The sequence below is a fragment of the Leptodactylus fuscus genome, chromosome 5, assembly GCF_031893055.1.
Source record: "Leptodactylus fuscus isolate aLepFus1 chromosome 5, aLepFus1.hap2, whole genome shotgun sequence".
Taxonomy (NCBI): domain Eukaryota; kingdom Metazoa; phylum Chordata; class Amphibia; order Anura; family Leptodactylidae; genus Leptodactylus; species Leptodactylus fuscus.
In genome coordinates, this window is record NC_134269.1 from 211,825,155 (window position 1) to 211,846,306 (window position 21,152).

A 21,152-nucleotide genomic window follows, 5' to 3' on the forward strand; every position below is an offset into this window, starting at 1 on the left:
CGTGGAGAAATTCCACAAGGAGTTCCCGAAGAAGGATGCTCCTAGAGAATCCGGAGTCTTCTCCTTGAGGGGAGGATCCTGTTAGGAGTATTTGGGTTCTTTACTTTCTATTTTTCTTACCTGGGGAGTTTTTGGCTGCGCAGTGTCTGGGGTGGCATCCTGGCGCTGCGGGGTTGTCCTGTCGTGAGTATTGGTGCACACCTTCTGACTTGCACGTGCGCACTGATGGTAGGCAGCTTTATCTCCTGGTTGATTAGTCTGTCCTCCCATTTGCACCTTGGAGGAGTGGTCTCTACTCTGTATTTAAACCCATGCCTCCCATGGTTCTGTGCTGAGTGTCGCTTTTACAGAGCTAGGCCTTAGCAGGAGGAGTAGGTGGTGTTCTGGGATAGAGGAAGTTCCGTGGTTGGTTTTTTGGGAGGTTTGGGTGAACGAGTTGGTTTGTGTGTTTTCCCTTCTGTGTTCACCAATCCTCCCTCTGTGTATAATTGACTGTGTGAGTGAATTGCCTTATCCTTTGATTTCTACTCAGTTTCCCTGTGTTTGTTTCCTAGTGTAAGGTTCCTTCCCATATTGGTTTGGGGGAATCCTTTCCCACATTTTTCCTGTGTGCTGCTTGTGTTGTTAGTCAGCGCACACCCTTGTCAGTCCCTGTCAGTAGCAGCTTCACTTGTTCGTTAGGGGTGACCCCCTTTAGTCTCCAGTCCCTAGAGGTCTTATAGGGCATTCCTTCTCCCACTTCCCTCTAGGCCTACGGAATCAGTGAGAGAGGAGCTGTCGGGGTCAGGCTTAGCCTGAGTACAGCCGACCCACACCCGTGAGGCAGGGACCGGGATAGCTAGTGGGAGTAGTGCAAGGCGAGATTCCCTACTGCTATCCCTTAGCCCCGTTGCAGCTACCTGGACTGACATAACACAGACGCCTTGGTCAGAGCTTGTCACGAGACAAGATGGACCTGCGCTGAATCTGGGAATCTGAATTGTCACCAGACAGAGAGATATACCAATAATAAATGCACCGCCGCAGAAACCAGAACAAATTCCACTAAAACTTATGCAGTAGCGTGGAGAAGTCGTACAGCAGGGTGAAACCCAGGAGAGAATGGAATAGACAAAATCAGGAGTCGAGTGCGGTATCTGGGAAACAAGCCAAGGGTCAAAAATCCAACCGGGAAGTCAAAGCAGACACAGGAGGCAAGTAGGGAATCCAAGAACAAAGCCAGAGGTCACAAATCAAAGAGGAACACAAAATGGATTTACGTGGTTTAGGACAGGTGGTTTTTTAATTAATTAATTAATTAATTAATTAAATTCAACTCTGACACCCCCCCCCCCCTATAAGAAGGTGAGAGGAACCTCCTCCCCTTGTGTTAGTTATAAACTAAATCTGACAGTAAAAAATTAATAGGGAGGGAGTCTTGTGCCGCTGTTTGGACTATGGGAGACAAGTTATCTACATAACTCACAATTCCCCCACGTCCAAACCGCGGCACAACAGATGGGGATGTAGCGAGATAACCCCTAGGGAGGGCCCCCTCGGCACACAGATGATAAAACGGTCTGGCCGAAGGCGGTAGCCTCTGACCTCTGAAGGTCTAAACGGTAATGTTTAACAAAAGTACTGTGGGACTGCCAGGTGGTAGCTGTACAAATATGCTCCAAAGATACCGAATGCTTTTCCGCCCAGGAGGTGGACATTGCCCTGGTGGAATGGGCTCTAACAAATTCAGGGGGAGTAAGACCCCGATAGACGAAAGATAGTCTTATCGCCTCTTTGATCCACCTGGCTAGAGTGGGTTTTGAGGCTTTCAATCCTTTGGAGCGCCCAAAGAAAGAAACCAGCAGGTTTTCTTCTTTTCTGAAATTGTGTGCTCTAGGTAGATACATAAGCATCTTGTACATAAATCAGTAAATTTGTTCAGCTCATCCTTTAAATGTAGTCCAACTTTAAGCCTAGGCGTACGGAACCAGTGGACTTGACCCGATAAGACAAAGCTTGTGGTATAGAGGAACGAAGATCCAGCATTCACCAGGCGATGGATGATTAAAAACTTCAATCTTTATTCATCATTTCTTTATAAAATAATCCTCATGTTCACAGGGAAGTATGGCAAAGACAGGGCGTATAACCACCTGCTATGCGTTTCGGAACGATGTTCCTTCCTCAAGACATGCCTGGTGAATGCTGGATCTTCGTTCCTCTATACCACAAGCTTTAACGTAAGCATCTTACTAAGTCTAGACTGTGCCACTTCTCCTCCTCAGGAGAGGATGGAGAAGGGAAAAACACCGGCAGGGAGATGACCTGATTTAAATAGGCATAAGAATGGACTTTAGGTAAAAACCCAGGTAAAAATCTCAATTGGACCCGATCAGGATAGAAAACTGTGTAGGGCTCATGGGCTGACATAGCCTGCAGTTCCACCACACGTTTAGCTGTTTTGACAGCTAAAAGGAAAGACACCTTTAGGGACATGAATTTAAAGTCCACTTCTTGCATCGGCTCAAAAGGCGGGTTACAAAGTCCTAATAGGATGGTGGAAAGGTCCCACTAGGGAACTGGGCACCTTATGGAAGGTTTTAATCTAGTTGCCCCCTTAAGAAACCGGGATATGAAGGTGTCCTGGGTTAGACGTCTATTCAGACAAGCTGATAAGGCAGCTATTATTATTATTATTATTGTTTATTTATATAGCACCATTAATTCCATGGTGCTTTACATTTGGGGGTTACATACAATACACAAAATATACAGGTACATATCATACTAACAGTGATCGGCTGGCACAGTGGGGTAGAGGGCCCTGCCCGCGAGGGCTTACAATCTATGAGGGAAGGGGGGTAGAGACAAAAGGAGAGGGGGAGACTGTACAGATGGCAGTGCGGTGATAGTGTTATTGGAGGTTGTAGGCCTTCCTGAATAGGTGAGTCTTCAGGGCCTTCTTGAATCCTGTGATTGTGGGGATCAGTCTTATGTGTCATGGTAAGGAGTTCCAGGACACATAAGACTGCAGACATATTACTGGATGTAAACACGGCCGCTAATAATCTCCATATATCAGACGATATACGTGCACTTTCAGTGTGGCCGGTGTAAGGCCTTTATCCAAACCATCCTGCAGGAATTCCAAAATGGTCTGTATGGAAGGGCTATCCTGAGATACCCATTTCTTTGTAAACCAGGTTGTGAAGATATTGAAGATCCTGCGGTAGGCCTGGTTAGTGGTTGGAGCTCTAGAGTGAGCTATGGTATTCCTGATGGCTGTGGGTAGCAATTCTAGTCCAGGTATGGACCGGTCAACTTCCAGGCTGTCAAGTTGAACCTGTTGAGGTCTTGGCAAACTCTGGCACCCTGAGTGACCAGGTTGTGCACTGGGAGGAGCCTCCAATATATCCCTCGACTGATCTGAATGAGCTGGGTAAACCATGCCCACTTTGGCCAAAATGGAATTATTGCAATCACAGATGCCTGCTCTTGTCTGACTTTCATCAATATCCTTGGTATCATGGAAAGCAGAGGGAAGATGTACGCCAGCCTGAACCTCCATGGAGTCGACAGGGCATCTACTGCCAATGGATTGTCCTCCAAATAGAGGGAGCAAAATTTCTCCACCTTGGCATTGTATCTGGTGGCCATCAGGTCCACTTCTGGAATTTCCCACATCTCGGTTATTTGGTGAAATACCTCTGTTCAGGGACCACTCGCCTGACACTGTCAGACCCCAGCTCAACTGGTCCGCTATCACATTCAAGGCTCCCTTGATGTCAACTGCCATGAGATGGGTAACATTCTTCTCTGCCCAGGAGAAAATTAGCTCTGTCTTTCTCAGAAGGGCAAGTGACTGGGTACCTCCCTGCTTGTTCAGGTAGAGGACTGCGGTTGAATTGTCTGAATGTATCTTCACTGCCTAGCCCCGAAGGGAGGGGGCAAAATGTAGAAGTGCTAGGTAGATGGCTCTGATTTAGCGCCAATTGGAAGACCTGGTCCTTTCTGACAGATTCCAAACTCCTCTTGCATACATCTCGCTTAGATGGGCTCCCCAACCGGTAAGAGATGCATCCGTTGTCAACAGGATCCAAACCGGTTGGATCGTGGACCTTTCATCTTTCAGATGGGCCCACCACCTGAGTGACTGACGGGTATTGAGGAATAGATGGATACTTGAATCCAGACTCAGAGGGCTGCGGTTCCACTTCTTGAGGACCTTGCTCTGAAGAGGGCGCATATGCCACATTGCCCATGGAACTGCCTCCGCAGAGGCAGACATAAGACCCAGCACTCTCATGGCCGTTCGGATCGACACCTGGCGTCTCTGATAGAGCTGTCTGACAGCTACTCTGATCTTATCCTTCCTCTGGTGAGGAAGAGATACTGTCATCTGGACAGAATCCAACACGAACCCCAGGAAATTTTTCTTTGTGGAGGGTTCCACGTCTTACTTGCCCCAATTTATTATCCAGCCAAGGCTTTGTTAGAGGCTGAGTGCGCCTTTAGCAGCCAATCGTCCAAGTACGGGACTATAAACAGTCCTTGGAGCCTGAGACAGGCGGCGATCGGATACCGAATGGTAGAGCTGTAAGCTGGAAGTGACACAGCCGGCCGTGCATTAAAACGGCTATCCTCAGATATTTCTTGTGAGGAGGAAAAATTGGGATGTGAAGGTAGGCATCTTTGAGGTCCAAAGTGGCGATAACGTCGCCGGGCTGTAGAAAGGCGATTAAAGACTTTATCGTTTCCATCCGGAAGTGCAACTTGCGGATAAACTGGTTCAGAAACCTGAGGTCGATTATCATCCTCAAGCCCCCTGATGCTTTTGGCACCAGGAAGACTGAAGAATATACGCCTGCGCCTCTCTCTTCCATCTGGACTGGTTCCAGGTCCTCTTTGTCCAGATATTCTTGAATCATTTCTTCCAGACTTGCTTGCTTTTGACTTGAAAAAGAGTGGGTTGTGATATACCTGGCGGGGAGAGGAGACACGAAATCTATGTGATAACCGTGTTGAATTAGTTGTAGGACCCAAGGGTCCTGGATGTTTTGACGCCAGGCTGGAAGAAACTTTTGTAGGCGCCCTCCAACAGGTGGGGATCTCTCCCTTGGAGGGATACCAGAATTGTCAAAAGGAGGGCTTCTTTGGCCCCTCCTTGGAAAAACGGCGGCCAGATCCTCTGGACTGAAAGCCTGACCTTCTATAATGTGGCCTGGATGACGGTTGTCGCTGGGAACCTCTGCCACGAGACGATGTTCCTGGTCTGCTTCCATAAGACTGCGGAAGGGATTTCCCCTTACTGTCTGCCAGCCCCTCCATAATCTCATCCAGCTGTTTCCCAAACAGTCTTCCTGGCTCCAAAAGGAGGGCACAGATGTTGTACTTGGAAGCATTATCAACCTTCCACGGTTTTATCCAGAGAGGTCTTCTGGCAGCTGCCGATAAGGCTATACCTTTTGCGGCCACCTTCACCTGATAAGTGGCTGCTTCAGCCAGGAACTCAGTAGCCAGGGATAGAGAAGAAAAAGACTTCAGGAGGTCATCCCTGGGAACTCCGTCATCAACGTCATGCTGTAATCTCGCCAGATTCGCTTGTAACTGGTTGCAGACCTCAGAGGAGGCTATACCAATGGAAGCCTGAGAGGCCGCGGCTGTGTGAATGCGACTCAAGATGCATTTGGCGCGTCTGTCCATAGCGTCCGCCAGGTTTGATCCATCCTCCGATGGAACCACAGTGCGCTGAGAAAGTTTGGCTACTGCGAAGTCAACCTTCAGCAGTGACAACCAGCTTGTTTGGGCACTCTCCTCCAGGGGAAACATTTGTTTAAATCTTTTTGATTGAAAAAACGCCTTCTCAGGACGCTTCCATTTAGCTTTCATAGCTTTGGCCAGGGCGGGCTCCACTTGGAAGGTCCTGGACCTTCTATAGGTGGAGTCTGAGGCTTCCCCCTCGTCAACATCATGCCCGCCTGGGTGGATGGACCTGAGGAGTTTTGGCATTTTCTCCACGGGAAAAGCGGTTCTGGGAGTGTCAGAATCTTCATCAGAAGAGGCATCCACTGTATTAGAACCTTCCTCCGAAGGATATGATAAGGCCCGTGTTTCCCTGCGAGGTCTCTTGGCAGAGCTGACAAAGGCCTCCTTCATCTCCAGCATGGAGTCAGTGACAAATTCTTTTACCCATGCGACCATGTCGCGGAGAGCAGGTTCTTCAGGTGGAGGGGCACGACACTGGCGACATCTGTTGAACTCGTACCCATCGGGAGTGGGATGTCGCAATTCCTGCAAGCAAGGTGCCTGCGTTTAGATGACCCTTTACACCTAGGAGGCTCTTCCTCTTTGGGAGAGGAAGACATCTGCAAAGAGAATAAACTAAGTATTTCACGGAAAAAAACACCATAGCCTAGCTAGAGTTAACAGTACCGTAGAGAATAAGCGCTAGTCCTTAGAACAAGGCAACACACAAGATACACTAGAAGCAGCGGAGCTTGGTCTAACCAAATAGAGCAAGCATTGTAACCTTGGGCTGGCAAGGTTTATATACCTAAGGAGGAAGAGGAAGGAACACACACTCCTCCAACCCCTCCTCCTAAACTTCCCCTTTCTTTTTTTTCCCTTTTTAATTCCCCCATAGGGAAGCAGGATCAACCCCAATGGGCCTTAACTATAAAAACTATATATTTAGTATATATTTCTTCCCCTCTCCCTCCAACAGGGAAGGAGAGGGTTAAGTGTTTGGCCAGGGGGAGGAATAGGGAGACGCCTCCTCCCGGCCGAACCGCCAGAATCCCCAAAGCCCACTGCGCATGCGTCCAGCGGAGAAGCCGCGCATGCACAGAGGAGAGGACGCCGGCGCCGGAGATGCTTGGACACCTGGGGAAGCGCCAACTGGCCTGGAGCAGGAGCGAGGAACAGGTAAGACTGTTCCTAACACAAAAAAGCAAAAAGTCGGAAAGGAGGTAAGAGAAACCTCCTTCCACCTGTCCTGCACACAGGACAGAAAAAAACACAAGGGGAGGAGGTTCCTCTTACCTTCTTATGGGGGGGGGGGGGGTCAGAGTTGAATTTAATTATTTAATTAAAAATCCACCTGTCCTAAACCACGCACAGGGGTAGGAATACCCCATCTGTTGTGCCGTGGTTTTGGACGTGGGGGAAAAGCTATCACTCAACTCAGTGGCTAACTATATTTTACATGTGTATTTTTACACGTGTAAAATGTACAAAATGAGCGGAGTGTTACATCGTGTGAAGGCTCCCTTTATAGACAGTGCAGGGCTTTACCATGAATTGAAGATTTCACACATGAGACCCGGTAAGGAACATGAGGTCTTGCCCGACCACCCACCTAGCCAGGTAATCAGAATCTCATTGATCTGGGGATAACTTGCAGATCTTTGGGGTTTCCATTGAAGTAAATGAGTGCGCTGTTCACCATCTGAAACGCTTAGATTCAACATGGCTGCGGTCATGCTGAATTCACAATGAGGGATAACAGGTCCCATTCTCAGGATCAGTGGGGGTCTCAATGGACAGACCTCCATCGATCAGCTATTTAACCTCTATCCTTTCCTAGAAATCAGGAACCGCAGTTCTCTGCACGCGCCACGTATAATAACCGAATGTGACTGCTGTTGGTTCGGTATTTCTCCATTTGAGGCTCCACTTTTATTACTGCACAGGGCCACAATTTGTTGAAACCAGGTTCTATACACGGTACCAAACTTGTGTGTAATGGTGTAACTTTACAATAGCAAAAAGAGGACCGGCACCATCCAAAAAAATCCATAATCGGGTTAAATCGACAGAGAGCTGTATTCACGTCCAAATAGCAAACTATAAACCTGAAGAATAAAGCGACTATAAAAAAGTACGGATGTCCATGATTATACAAAAATAATGAATTTTATTAAACAAAAGTAAGGACAAAGACAAAGATGATAAAACCAATTTAAAAAACTCATCAAGAGGGGGCCCCAAAAAACTAGACCACACTAGACTCCCACTCCTAGCATTGGGATAGGAGGAACTATAGAAACTAGTCTAGCTCAAGGTGTCCCCTAAATAGACCCAACATAATATCCAATACAATGCCAGCCATCTCAGTATACAACAATTCATACATCAATCAATAAATATTAATAATTTGTAGAGATCAATAAGTAAATAAGGTAAATGGAGTTCATATCTCTCAATGCTTGTCTGTCTGTTCTCTAATGCAAACCAAACGACTGTACCGATCTTCACCAAATTTGGTACAGAGATACTTCTGGTATCCGGGAAGGTTTAAGACAAGACTCCAACTCGCTCGGATGTACCGTTGCCAAGATACAGCATTCCAAACACAATGCCCCCCGCTTAGCCAATACAAACCTGCAAGTCTTTCACTCATATTCCAACTGCAATACACACGGTCACTCCACATGCACAATACAACACTGTCCTGTTGTCCAAACTGAGATACACGCATCAGAGGATAAGATACACAGATCAGCACACAGTATCACATGCCAGAGGATTAGATACACGCGTCTGCACACAGTCCCACACACCAGAGGATTAAATATGCGCTTCTGCACACAGTTCCACACACTGAAGGATTAGATAGTTACACATGCCGAAGGATTAGATACATGCGTCTGCACACAGTACCACATGCCAAAGGATTGGATACACGCATCTGCACACAGTTCCACACACCAGAGCATAAGATCTGCACGTTTTCACACAGTACCACATGCCGTATGATTAGATATGTGCATCTACACACAGTTCCACACTCCAGGGGATTAGATACGTGGTTTGCTCACAGTTGTACACGCCATAGGATTAGATACACGCGTCTGCACACAGTACCACATGCCATAGGATTAGATATGCGCGTCTACACACAGTTCCACACACTGTAGGATTAGATACGCGCCTCTTCACACAATACCACACAGGGGAGGATTAGATACGTGTGTCTGCACACACTACCACACTTTGGAGGATTAGATACATGCCTCTGCACACAGTACCACACACCAGAGGATTAGATACGCGCGTCTGCACACAGTACCACATGCCAGAGGATTAGATACACGCGTCTGCACACAGTACCACACGCCGTAGGATTAGATACATGTGTCTTAGATACGCACATTTGCACACAGTTCAACACGCCGGAGGATTAGATACGCATGCCTTCACATAGTACCATTACCAGAGGATTAGATACGCGCATCTACACACAGTACCACATACCAGAGGATTGGATATGCACATCTGCACACAGTTCCTGTACGCCAGAGAATTACAAACGCATGTCTGCACACAGTACCACATGCCATAGTATTAGATACACACGCCGGAGGATTAGATACATGCGTCTGCACACAGTACCATATGCCAGGGGATTGGATACATGCGTCTGCACACAATACTACATGCCAGAGGATTGGATACGCGCATCTGCACACAGTTCCACATGCCAGAGGATTAGATACGCGTGTCTGCACACAATACAACATGCTGTAGGATTAGATACACGCGTCTACACACAGTTCCACATGCCGTAGGATTAGATACATGCCTCTTCACACAATACCACACAGGGGAGGGTTAGATACATGCCTCTGCACACAGTACCACATGCCAGAGAATTAGATATGCGTCTCAGCACACAGTACCACACGGGGGAGAATTAGATACGCGCATCTGCACACAGTACCACACGCCAGAGGATTAGATACGCGCATATGCACACAGTTCTACACGCCAGAGGATTAGATACATGCGTCTTCACACAATACCACACACCGGAGGATTAGATACACATCACTGCCCACAATACCACACGGGAGAGGATTAGATATAGTGTTGGCCAAAAGTATTGGCACCCCTACAATTCTGTCAGATAATACTCATTCTCTTCCAGAAAATGATTGCAAGCATAAACTCTTTGGTATTAATATCTTCATTTATTTTTCTTGCAATGAAAAAACACAAAAGAGAATGGAAAAAAAAGTCAAATCATTGATCATTTTACACAAAACTCCAAAAATGGGCCGGACAAAAGTATTGGTCCCCTCACCCTAATACTTGGTAGTGCGACCACCCGAGGAGAACCGTGCAGGAGGCTGGACTGTCACGGTGACTTTATAGGCACCAGAACTCCCAGGAGAGGTGCACAGGGTAATAGGCAGAGTCAGTTAGTTGTGACGCCAGTTGGAGTAATGAGACACCCGCTGGTCCCTGGGCTGGAGATGGTGATGTGGGTGCCAGTGCCCTACTCCAACAAAGAGCATTTGCCCAGGGCTTAGCTACAAGGAAGGCAATGTCCAGGCCAGGATCAGTAGTAGTGCTCACTGCTTTATTGTAACAGGCATCTGCTGGTCACTTGTCCTGTAGCAGTGAGCTGTGGCACAGTGGCTTGTAGCTGGCTGACACCTTCCCATGTAATAGCAGAGAGTCTGAGATGTCTGCAGGTCCAGATTCTGGTTTACTGCAGGGGCTCAGTTACCTTGTAGAGGTAGGTGCAGGCTGTCAGGATTATAGCTCTGCTTAGCCTGATATAATCCTGTCCTCTTACTGATAGTGATGGGGGCGCTGTCGCAGCTTCTCTGCCCTGGTGCTGCTGTGGTAATCCTCAATGCATATAGTGTCCTAAACACAAGATGGCCACTGCCACACTTCTCCTTCCCTGGCTCTTACAGAATACTACTTCCTCTCCCTGCTGTGACTATTTCCTGTTCCAGCTACAGATCCACTCACTATAGTGTGTGTTGCTATGGAGACCACAGCTCACTAGGACAAGTGATACCAGAGAACAACAGCTAGAGAACATGTCACAAATGAACACAGTATGAACATGACAACATATACAAACTATCATAACATGTAAGGCACTTATATGGCCAAATAACCATTAGTAACTCCTGTGAGGGGGTTACAGTAGCACAACCTTTAGACAAAATAACTGCGCACAACCGCTTCCGCTAACCAGCAATGAGTTTCTTACAAGGCTCTGCTGGAGTCTTAGACCCTTCTTCTTTGGCAAACTGCTCGCGGTCCCCCCTGAGATGTGAAGGGGGCCTTCTCCAAACTGCCACCAAGAGATCTCCCCTCCCCCACAGGTGTTCTATGGGATTCAGGGCTGGACTCATTGCTGCCACTTTACAAGTCTCCAGGGCTTTCTCTCACCACCATTTTCTAGTACTGACCTGAAGTGTGTTTTGGGTCCTTGTCCTGCTGGAAGAGCCCTGACCTCTGAGGGAGACCCCGCTTTCTCACACTGGGCCCTACAGTCATGGCCAAAAGTTTTGAGAATGACACAAATATTATATTTTCACATGATCTGCTGCCCTCTGGTTTTTATGTGTGTTTGTCAGATGTTTTTATCACATACAGAAATATAATTGCAATCATGTTATGAGTAATAAAAGCTTATATTGACAGTTAGAATGAGTTAATGCAGCGTTGCAATATTTGCAGTGTTGACCCTTCTTCTTCAGGACCTCTGCAATTCTCCCTGGCAGCTCTCAATCAACTTCTGGACCAAATCCTGACTGATAGCCATCCATTATTGCACAATCAATGCTTGCATTTTGTCAGAATTTGTAGGTTTTTGTTTGTCCACCCGTCTCTTGATGATTGACCACAAGTTCTCAATGGGATTAAGATCTGGGGAGTTTCCAGGCCATGGACCCAAAATCTCTATGTTTTGTTCCCTGAGCCATTTAGTTCTCCCCTTTGCTTTATGGCAAGGTGCTCCATCATGTTGGAAAAGGCATTGTTGATCGCCAGACTGCTCTTGGACGGTTGGGAGAAGTTGATCTTGGAGGACATTCTGGTACCATTCTTTATTCATGGCTGTGTTTTTAGGCAAGACTGTGAGAGAGCCGATTCCCTTGGCTGAGAAGCAACCCCACACATGAATGGTTTCAGGATGCTTTACAGTTGGCATGAGACAAGACTGGTGATAGCGCTCACCTCGTCTTCTCCGAATAAGCTGTTTTCCAGATGTCCCAAACATTCAAAAAGGGGATTCATCAGAGAAAATGACTTTACCCCAGTCCTCAGCAGTCCACTCCCGGTACCTTTTGCAGAATATCAGTCTGTCCCTGATGTTTTTTTCTGGAGAGAAGTGGCTTCTTTGCTGCCCTCCTTGAGACCAGGCCTTGCTCCAAGATTCTCCGCCTCACAGTGCATGCAGATGCACTCACACCTGCCTGCTGCCATTCCTGAGCAAGCTCTGCACTGCTGGTAGCCCGATCCTGCAGCTGAAACACTTTTAAGAGATGGTCCTGGTGCTTGCTGGTCTTTCTTGGGTGCCTGGAGCCTTTTTGGCAACAATGGAACCTCTCTCCTTGAAGTTCTTGATGATGCAATAGATTGTTGACTGAGGTGCAATCTTTCTAGCTGTGATACTCTTCCCTGTTAGGGTCCATTCACACGGAGTAATGCGGCGCTCATTTTGTGCTTATTTTGACGCCGAGTGCCGCGTTACAGTAGCGTTTACGTCACATTTTTACGACCATTTTTGTGCAGTGCAATGATGACTGCACGTGTTTCTTTAGACATAACCATGGTTAACCGAAGAGAAACAATGATGCCAAGCATCAGCCTCCTTTTAAAGTGTCCAGTGGTGTCATTCTTACTTAATCATGACAGATTGATCTCCAGCCCTGTCCTCATCAACACCCACACCTGTGTTAATGGAGCAATCACTGAAATGATGTTAGCTGGTCCTTTTAAGGCAGGGCTGCAAAGATGTTGAAATGTGTTTTGGGGTATAAACTTCATTTTCTAGGCAAATATTGACTTTGCAAGTAATTGCTGTTAAGCTGATCACTCTTTATAACATTCTGGAGTATATGCAAATTGCTATTAAGAAAACTGAAGCAGTAGACTTTGTAAAAATTAATATTTGTATCATTCTCAAAACTTTTGGCCATGACTGTACATTATGCTGCACAATGTGTTGGTCGTCTTCAGACTTCATAATGCCATGCACACGGTCAAGCAGTCCAGTGCTAGAGGCAGCAAAGCAACCCCAAAACATCAGGGAACCTCCGCCATGTTTGACTGTAGAGACCGTGTTCTTTTCTTTGAAGGCCTCTTTTTTTCCTGTAAACTCTACGTTGAGGCCTTTTCCTACTTTTGTCTCATCTTACCAGAGAACATTCTTCCAAAATGTTTATGGCTTTCTCAGGTAAGTTTTGGCAAACTCCAGCCTGGCTTTTTTATGTCTCTGGGTAAGAAGTGGGGTCTTCCTGGGTCTCCTACCATACAGTCCCTTCTCATTCAGACGCTGACACTGGATAGTACGGGGTGACACTGTTGTACCCTCAGACTGCAGGGCAGCTTGGACTTGTTTGGATGTTAGTCGAGGTTCTTTATCCGCCATCCGCACAATCTTGCGGTGAAATCTCTCGTCAATTTTTCTTTTCCGTCCACATCTAGGGAGGTTAGCCACAGGGCCATGGGCTTTACACTTCTTGATGACACTGCGCACGGTAGACACAGGAACAATCAGGTCTTTGGAGATGGACTTGTAGCCTTGAGATTGCTCAGGCTTCCTCACAATTTTGCTTCTCAAGTCCTCAGACAGTTCTTTGGTCTTCTTTCTTTTCTCCATGCTCAATGTGGTCACACAAGGACACAGGACAGAGGTGGAGTCAACTTTAATCCATTTCAACTGGCTGCAAGTGTGATTTAGTTATTGCCACCAGCTGTTAGGTGTCTCAGGTAAGTAACAGGTGCTGTTAATTACACAAATTAGAGAAGCATCACATGATTTTTAAAACAGTGCCAATACTTTTGTCCACCCCTTTTTTATGTTTGGTGTGGAATTATATCCAATTTGGCTTTTTGACAATTATTTTTGTGGTTTTCCATTGAAGACAAATTAAATGAAGATAATAATACCAAAGAATTTGTGATTGCAATCATTTTCTGGAAGAAAAAGAGTATTATCTGACAGAATTGCAGGGGTGCCAATACTTTTGGCCAACACCATAAGATTAGATATGCACGTCTGCACACAGTTTCACTTGCTAGAGGATTAGATACGCGCCTCTTCACACAGTACCATACGCCGGAGGATTAGATATTTGCATCTGCACACAGCACCACACCAATAAGGATTAGATACTTGCGTCTAAACACAGTACTACACAGGGAAGGATTAGATACAGCTTTACTCCAGGTATACATAACTACTGATCACAGGTTTTTCACTGATATCCAAAATGAGGTACACATAATCACATGACGCTTATGGACACACACACAAACAACATACAAAATACACCAGTGCAAAATTGGACAATTCTTATGGGCCACTACACAAACATAAAATGTAATATACCCGTGCAAAGCCGGGTCCTCCTGCTAGTATAGTATAAATATAATGTGAAAAATTACTAAGACTGAAGAGAGAACGATATATAAGTTCTGTTCCTCCCCGCCCTCTAGGCTTATATATAGTGGCCTGGATACAATCTGCAGTGTACATATACATCGCCAGTGACATCTTGGGTCCTCTCCCGTGACTGGTGAGGCCTCTGATTGACTTCAGTGGTCACGTGCCGCGAGGACTTCCACTTGAACAAGCCCACAAGTGTCGCTGTACATTGGCGGGGGATAGCGGAGCTCTGGGACCAGATGTGTATGGGGTTTTATTAATTTTTTTTTCACACCTTCCCCGGCCTCCTTGATCACATTTATATGCCTGGACAACCCCTTTAAGGAGGTAATGTTACTTATGCTTCATTTCCTGTTTTCTTTTTTACAACTATATAATTCTGACTATTACGTCGGCCATACACATGAGAAAATAGTCATCAGAAATGGCCAATTCAGTAAAAAAATTTACTGTGAGTGACCATTCAGAATGGCTGGGGGTGGATTTATGTCTGCCAAAACAAACCCTGTCATAGAATATCAGTGTATAGTATGAATCACTGAGCGTGACCGATTATTTGCCATTTGTTGAATGAAGGCCCTAAATTTACAGCTGATCAAACATGACTATTAATAGTGTCCATTAACAGGTTAATAATGACTGATCTTGTGCTGTCCTGCCCCTTTCCTGGAGACAAAAGTGCAAAACTCGCCCTTTGGTTCCTGAGTGTCAGAGAATTGTAGTTTCGTTTCTCTCTTCCTTCTTCTGTCAGCCATGGCGTCCTCTGCCCTGAGAGCCGAGCTGGACTGCTCCATCTGTCTGAGCACTTATACCGATCCTGTAATGCTGAGATGTGGACACAACTTCTGCCGGCTCTGTATTGATCGTGTTCTGGATACACAGGACCAGTCTGGAGTTTATTCCTGTCCTGAATGTAGAGAAGAGTTTCAGGTGCGCCCTGTACTGATGAGGGACATAGCTCTACGTAATATAATGGAGAATTTATTGTCTACTCAACCAACACAGACACAAACCGGGATCTGCTGCACTTACTGTATTCACTCTCCTGTACCTGCTGTGAAGTCCTGTCTACACTGTGAAGCTTCTCTGTGTGATAAACATCTGAGAGTCCACAGCAAGTCACCAGAACACGTCTTATGTGATCCCAGCACTAACCTGGAGAAGAGGAAATGTTCTGTCCATAAAAAGGTCCTGGAATATTACTGTACTGAGGACACTGCTTGTATCTGTGTGTCCTGTAGATTGGATGGAGAACATCGAGGACATCGGGTGGAGATGCTGGATGAGGCCTCTGAGAAGAAGAAGAAGAAACTGAGAAATGTTCTCCAGAAACTGACCACAAAGAGACAGAAGACTGAGGAAAGAGTCCAGAGTCTGGAGGAGCGCAGGAGAAAAGCTCAAGAGAAAGCATCTGGAAAAGCCGAGAGAGTCACTGCCCTGTTTATAGACATCAGGAGACGACTGGACGACCTGGAGAAGAAGGTCCTGAGTGAGATCTCCAGGCAGGAGGAGCAGCGGTCACTGTCACTGTCTGATCTGATCCAGAAGCTGGAGATAAAGAAGGCCGAGCTGTCCATGAAGATGCGGCACATTGAGGAGCTGTGTAACATGACTGATCTACTGACTGTCTTACAGGAACCAGACACAGGTGACTTGTGTGATCCTGAGGAGGGGGGAGGTGATGAGGACACTGGGGGACATGATAGACAGCGCCATGATGTAGATGGTCGGGATGTGGCTGTGATCTCAGACACATTACACACATTATGTGATATAATATCAGGTATAAGGAGCGGGATCTATGTGGCGGTCCCTGCAGACATATTACTGGATGTAAACACGGCTAATAATAATCTCCATATATCAGACGACCTGAAAACTGCAACACTGACAGAAGCGAAGCAGAATCGTCCAGAAACAGCCGAGAGATTCCAGTATAATCAGGTGATAAGCAGGAGGGGATTTATCTCAGGGCGACATTACTGGGATGTGGAGATCAGTAGATCAGGGTATTGGAGGGTGGGGATGTGTTATCCCAGTATAGCCAGGAGGGGGCAGCAGTCACTCTTTGGAGATAATAACAAGTCCTGGAGTTTGAGACGGTTTAATAGTCATTGTTCTGTGAGACATAACAATAAAGAGATCCCGTTACTTCTCCAGATCTCCAGTAATAGATTGAGGATCTGTCTGGATTATGAGGCCGGGCAGTTGTCCTTCTATGAGCTGTGTAACCCCATCAGACACTTACACACCGTCACTGCCACCTTCACCGAGCCCCTTCATGCTGCAGTAACTGTGAGTAATGGTTCTATAAAGATATTAGGGGGACATAAAATACCCATGTCGCCTACATATAATCAATAGGGGACAGAAGGCACTTGGGTGACACTGGGATGTCATCTTAGTATATAAAATTGTCCCCCTTGGCTTATTCCTCCTGTCAGTCCCCTCAGCTACTCCTCCTGGTTGTATTACTTCTAAAAAGGTATTTAGGGAATTAGTCTCTGACAAATGAAAATGGCCGCCACATTGTGGTAAATTATTATACTGAAAAGACCTCAGAGTATAATAAGCGGAGGGCCAGAGAAGGATAAAAAAAAAAAAAGAAGAAAACATTACTACTATTAATACTATATTATTATATAGGACCAGAGCTGCCTACACTCCATATTCACCAGAAGCTTCCACCACTGTAAGCCACTGCAACAGCTGATCTGTGGGGGTGCTGGTATTGGACCTCCCTGGATCACTGTGGATAGGTCATCAGTATAAGGAATCAATGTGTGGCCACTTTGTGAAGGCGGCATTACATGTGCTGCATAATGTGTTTGGAATCTGTAAAATAGTTACTTGTGGGGTAGAATGGGAACAAAACACGAAACACTGTGATGTAAAATGACTTTATATTTGGGGTCATTATAGTTACAGATACAGTTTATAAGGTGTTTTTTACATACAATTTTTTTTTCTTATACAAACCTCTCTTCAGAATTACATTTTCTTTGCGCTGCCAGATATTACATGTTAAATATTTCCGTCTGTTAAGCTGTGCGGGAGCTTAAGTGTAAAATGTTAAATAAATGTGCATGTTTTAGGAGTTTTTCTGTGTGGTTTTCATTATATCCGACCATATCATCAAAATAATCCACAGGAATGATCATAGGTCTAGTGTGAACTATTCCAACTGTACGTACTAAAATGAACACAAGGTGGCAGCACTAGAACAAGTATAGATATCACATATAACATGGTGTGGATACATAACTGCTATAAATTCTAACCCAACATCCACCGTTCCAGAGGATCTGATAATCCCAAAAAATGATGGTATCGATTGTTTTATAGTAGCAGAAAAATAAGGTATTCAGATATAAAGACAAAGTACACTATAAAGGAAAAGCAATTGGAAAACCACTGAAAGGGTTAAAGAGGACCTTTCACCAGATCGGGCACATGCAGTTTTATATACTGCTGGAAAGCTGACAGTGCACTGAATTCAGCGCACTATCGCCTTTCCCGATCTGTGCCCGGTGTAAAGCGTTATCGGTCCCGGTACCGAAGCGCTTTAGTGTCAGAAGGGCGTTTCTGACAGTCAGGGACGCCCTCTGCCCAGCAGCGCCTATCGCGCTGTACTGTGGAGTGGGGAGGAACGCCCCCCTCCCTCTCCTGATAATACTCGTCTATGGACGAGCTGTGTGAGCAGAGGGAGGGGGCGTTCCTTCCCGCTCACACTGTACAGCGCGATAGGCTTCTGGGCAGAAGGGCATCCCTGGCTAAGTGTCAGAAACGCCCTTCTGACTGTAAAGTCCTACGGTACCAGGACCGATAGCGCTTTACACCGGGCACAGATCGGGAAAGCCGACAGTGTGCTGAATTCAGCGCACTGTCAGCTTTCCAGCAGTATATAAAACTGCATGTGCCCAAAAGTGGTGAAAGGTTCTCTTTAACATACAGAGGGGGTAACATTATTCATCATGTGTTATAGTAGTTATATATAAGAGTGCATAGGGGCAGTATTATAGTAGTTATATTCTTGTACATAGGAGCAGTATTATAGTAGTTATATTCTTGTACATAGGAGCAGTATTATAGTAGTTATATTCTTATACATAGGAGTAGTATTATAGTAGTTATATTCTTGTATATAGGAGCAGTATTATAGTAGTTATATTCTTGTACATAGGGGGCAGTATTATAGTAGTTATATTCTTGTACATAGGAACAGTATTATAGTAGTTATATTCTTGTACATAGGAGCAGTATTATAGTAGTTATATTCTTATACATAGGAGTAGTATTATAGTAGTTATATTCTTGTACATAGGAGCAGTATTATAGTAGTTATATTCTTGTACATAGGAGCAGTATTATAGTAGTTATATTCTTGTACATAGGGGGCAGTATTATAGTAGTTATATTCTTGTACATAGGAGCAGTATTATAGTAGTTATATTCTTGTACATAGGGGGCAGTATTATAGTAGTTATATTCTTGTACATAGGAGGTAGTATTATAGTAGTTATATTCTTGTACATAGGGGGCAGTATTATAGTAGTTATATTCTTGTACATGGGGGGCAGTATTATAATGTCAAGTCTGAGAACATGAATCAAGTTTCATATACTTTATATGTATGATGTGTTTTGGAAATACTAATTTTTCCTACAGTTCTGAGACAAACGACTTTGAAACCAAAATGGAGCTTGATTCTTATTTGGCACACCCAGTAACAGAATTCCACAGACTGGAGCAAGGAGGTGTCTGGCTGGACATTGAAGTTTGGAGCCAATGGGAGATGGACAGCAACTCAGGAATGCCAAGGGGGGCAGTGACCCCTCCTTTCTTTGTCTCTTAAGTGTGTGTACTTTCAATAAAGAGCCAGTAATGCTGAGGTGGGCGAAGAGCATGGCTGGTTTGATACGGAACTCTGTGTCTGTCTCATTATTAGCGATTTGTGCACAAACATGCTCATTTAATTTGGACTGACTGATTGATCCAGGATATAGCCGAATGCGGCTATAACAATAGTAGTTATATTCTTGTACATAGGAGTAGTATTATAGTAGTTATATTCTTGTACATGGGGGGCAGTATTATAGTAGTTATATTCTTGTACATAGGAGTAGTATTATAGTAGTTATATTCTTGTACATAGTAGTATTATAGTAGTTATATTCTTGTACATAGGAGTAGTATTATAGTAGTTATATTCTTGTACATAGGAGCAGTATTATAGTAGTTATATTCTTGTACATAGGAGTAATATTGTAGTAGTTATATTCTTGTACATAGGAGGTAGTATTATAGTAGTTATAGTCTTGTACATGGGAGCAGTATTATAGTAGTTATATTCTTGTACATAGGGGGCAGTATTATAGTAGTTATATTCTTGTACATGGGGGGCAGTATTATAGTAGTTATATTCTTGTACATAGGAGTAGTATTATAGTAGTTATATTCTTGTACATAGTAGTATTATAGTAGTTATATTCTTGTACATAGGAGTAGTATTATAGTAGCTATATTCTTGTACATAGGAGTAATATTGTAGTAGTTATATTCTTGTACATAGGAGGTAGTATTATAGTAGTTATATTCTTGTACATGGGAGCAGTATTATAGTAGTTATATTCTTGTACATAGGAGCAGTATTATAGTAGTTATATTCTTGTACATAGGGGGCAGTATTATAGTAGTTATATTCTTGTACATGGGGGGCAGTATTATAGTAGTTATATTCTTGTACATAGGAGTAGTATTATAGTAGTTATATTCTTGTACATAGGAGTAATATTGTAGTAGTTATATTCTTGTACATAGGAGGTAGTATTATAGTAGTTATATTCTTGTACATGGGGGGCGGTATTATAGTAGTTATATTCTTGTACATAGGAGCAGTATTATAGTAGTTATATTCTTGTACATAGGAGGTAGTATTATAGTAGTTATATTCTTGTACATAGGAGGGAGGTGGTATTATAGTAGTTATATTCTTGTACATAGGAGCAGTATTATAGTAGTTATATTCTTGTACATAGGAGGTAGTATTATAGTAGTTATATTCTTGTACATAGGAGTAGTATTATAGTAGTTATATTCTTGTACATAGGAGCAGTATTATAGTAGTTATATTCTTGTACATAGGAGTAGTATTATAGTAGTTATATTCTTGTACATAGGTAGTATTATAGTAGTTATATTCTTGTACATAGGAGGTAGTATTATAGTAGTTATATTCTTGTACATAGGGGGCAGTATTATAGTAGTTATATTCTTGTACATAGGAGGTAGTATTATAGTAGTTATATTCTTGTACATAGGAGGGAGGTGGTATTATAGTAGTTATATTCTTGTACATAGGAGCAGTATTATAGTAGTTATATTCTTGTACATAGGAGGTAGTATTATAGTAGTTATATTCTTGTACATAGGAGTAGTATTATAGTAGTTATATTCTTGTACATAGGAGCAGTATTATAGTAGTTATATTCTTGTACATAGGAGTAGTATTATAGTAGTTATATTCTTGTACATAGGTAGTATTATAGTAGTTATATTCTTGTACATAGGTAGTATTATAGTAGTTATATTCTTGTACATAGGTAGTATTATAGTAGTTATATTCTTGTACATAGGAGCAGTATTATAGTAGTTATATTCTTGTACATAGGAGCAGTATTATAGTAGTTATATTCTTGTACATAGGAGTAGTATTATAGTAGTTATATTCTTGTACATAGGAGCAGTATTATAG

General features: G+C 44.1%; 1 protein-coding gene across 1 annotated transcript; it reads left to right on the forward strand.

Moving 5' to 3' along the window:
* The first annotated feature begins 15,113 nt into the window (after nucleotides 1-15,113).
* LOC142204020 (E3 ubiquitin/ISG15 ligase TRIM25-like) lies at nucleotides 15,114-16,970 on the forward strand. The gene has a single exon (XM_075275194.1). The coding sequence runs from the start codon at nucleotides 15,152-15,154 to the stop codon at nucleotides 16,760-16,762; it is 1,611 nt and encodes a 536-aa protein (XP_075131295.1). The 5' UTR covers nucleotides 15,114-15,151; the 3' UTR covers nucleotides 16,763-16,970.
* The last annotated feature ends 4,182 nt before the right edge of the window (nucleotides 16,971-21,152 follow it).

Excerpts from the sequence above, each read along its gene's own strand:
- LOC142204020 (XM_075275194.1), top strand. The coding sequence starts at position 15,152 with ATGGCGTCCTCTGCCCTGAGAGCCGAGCTGGACTGCTCCATCTGTCTG.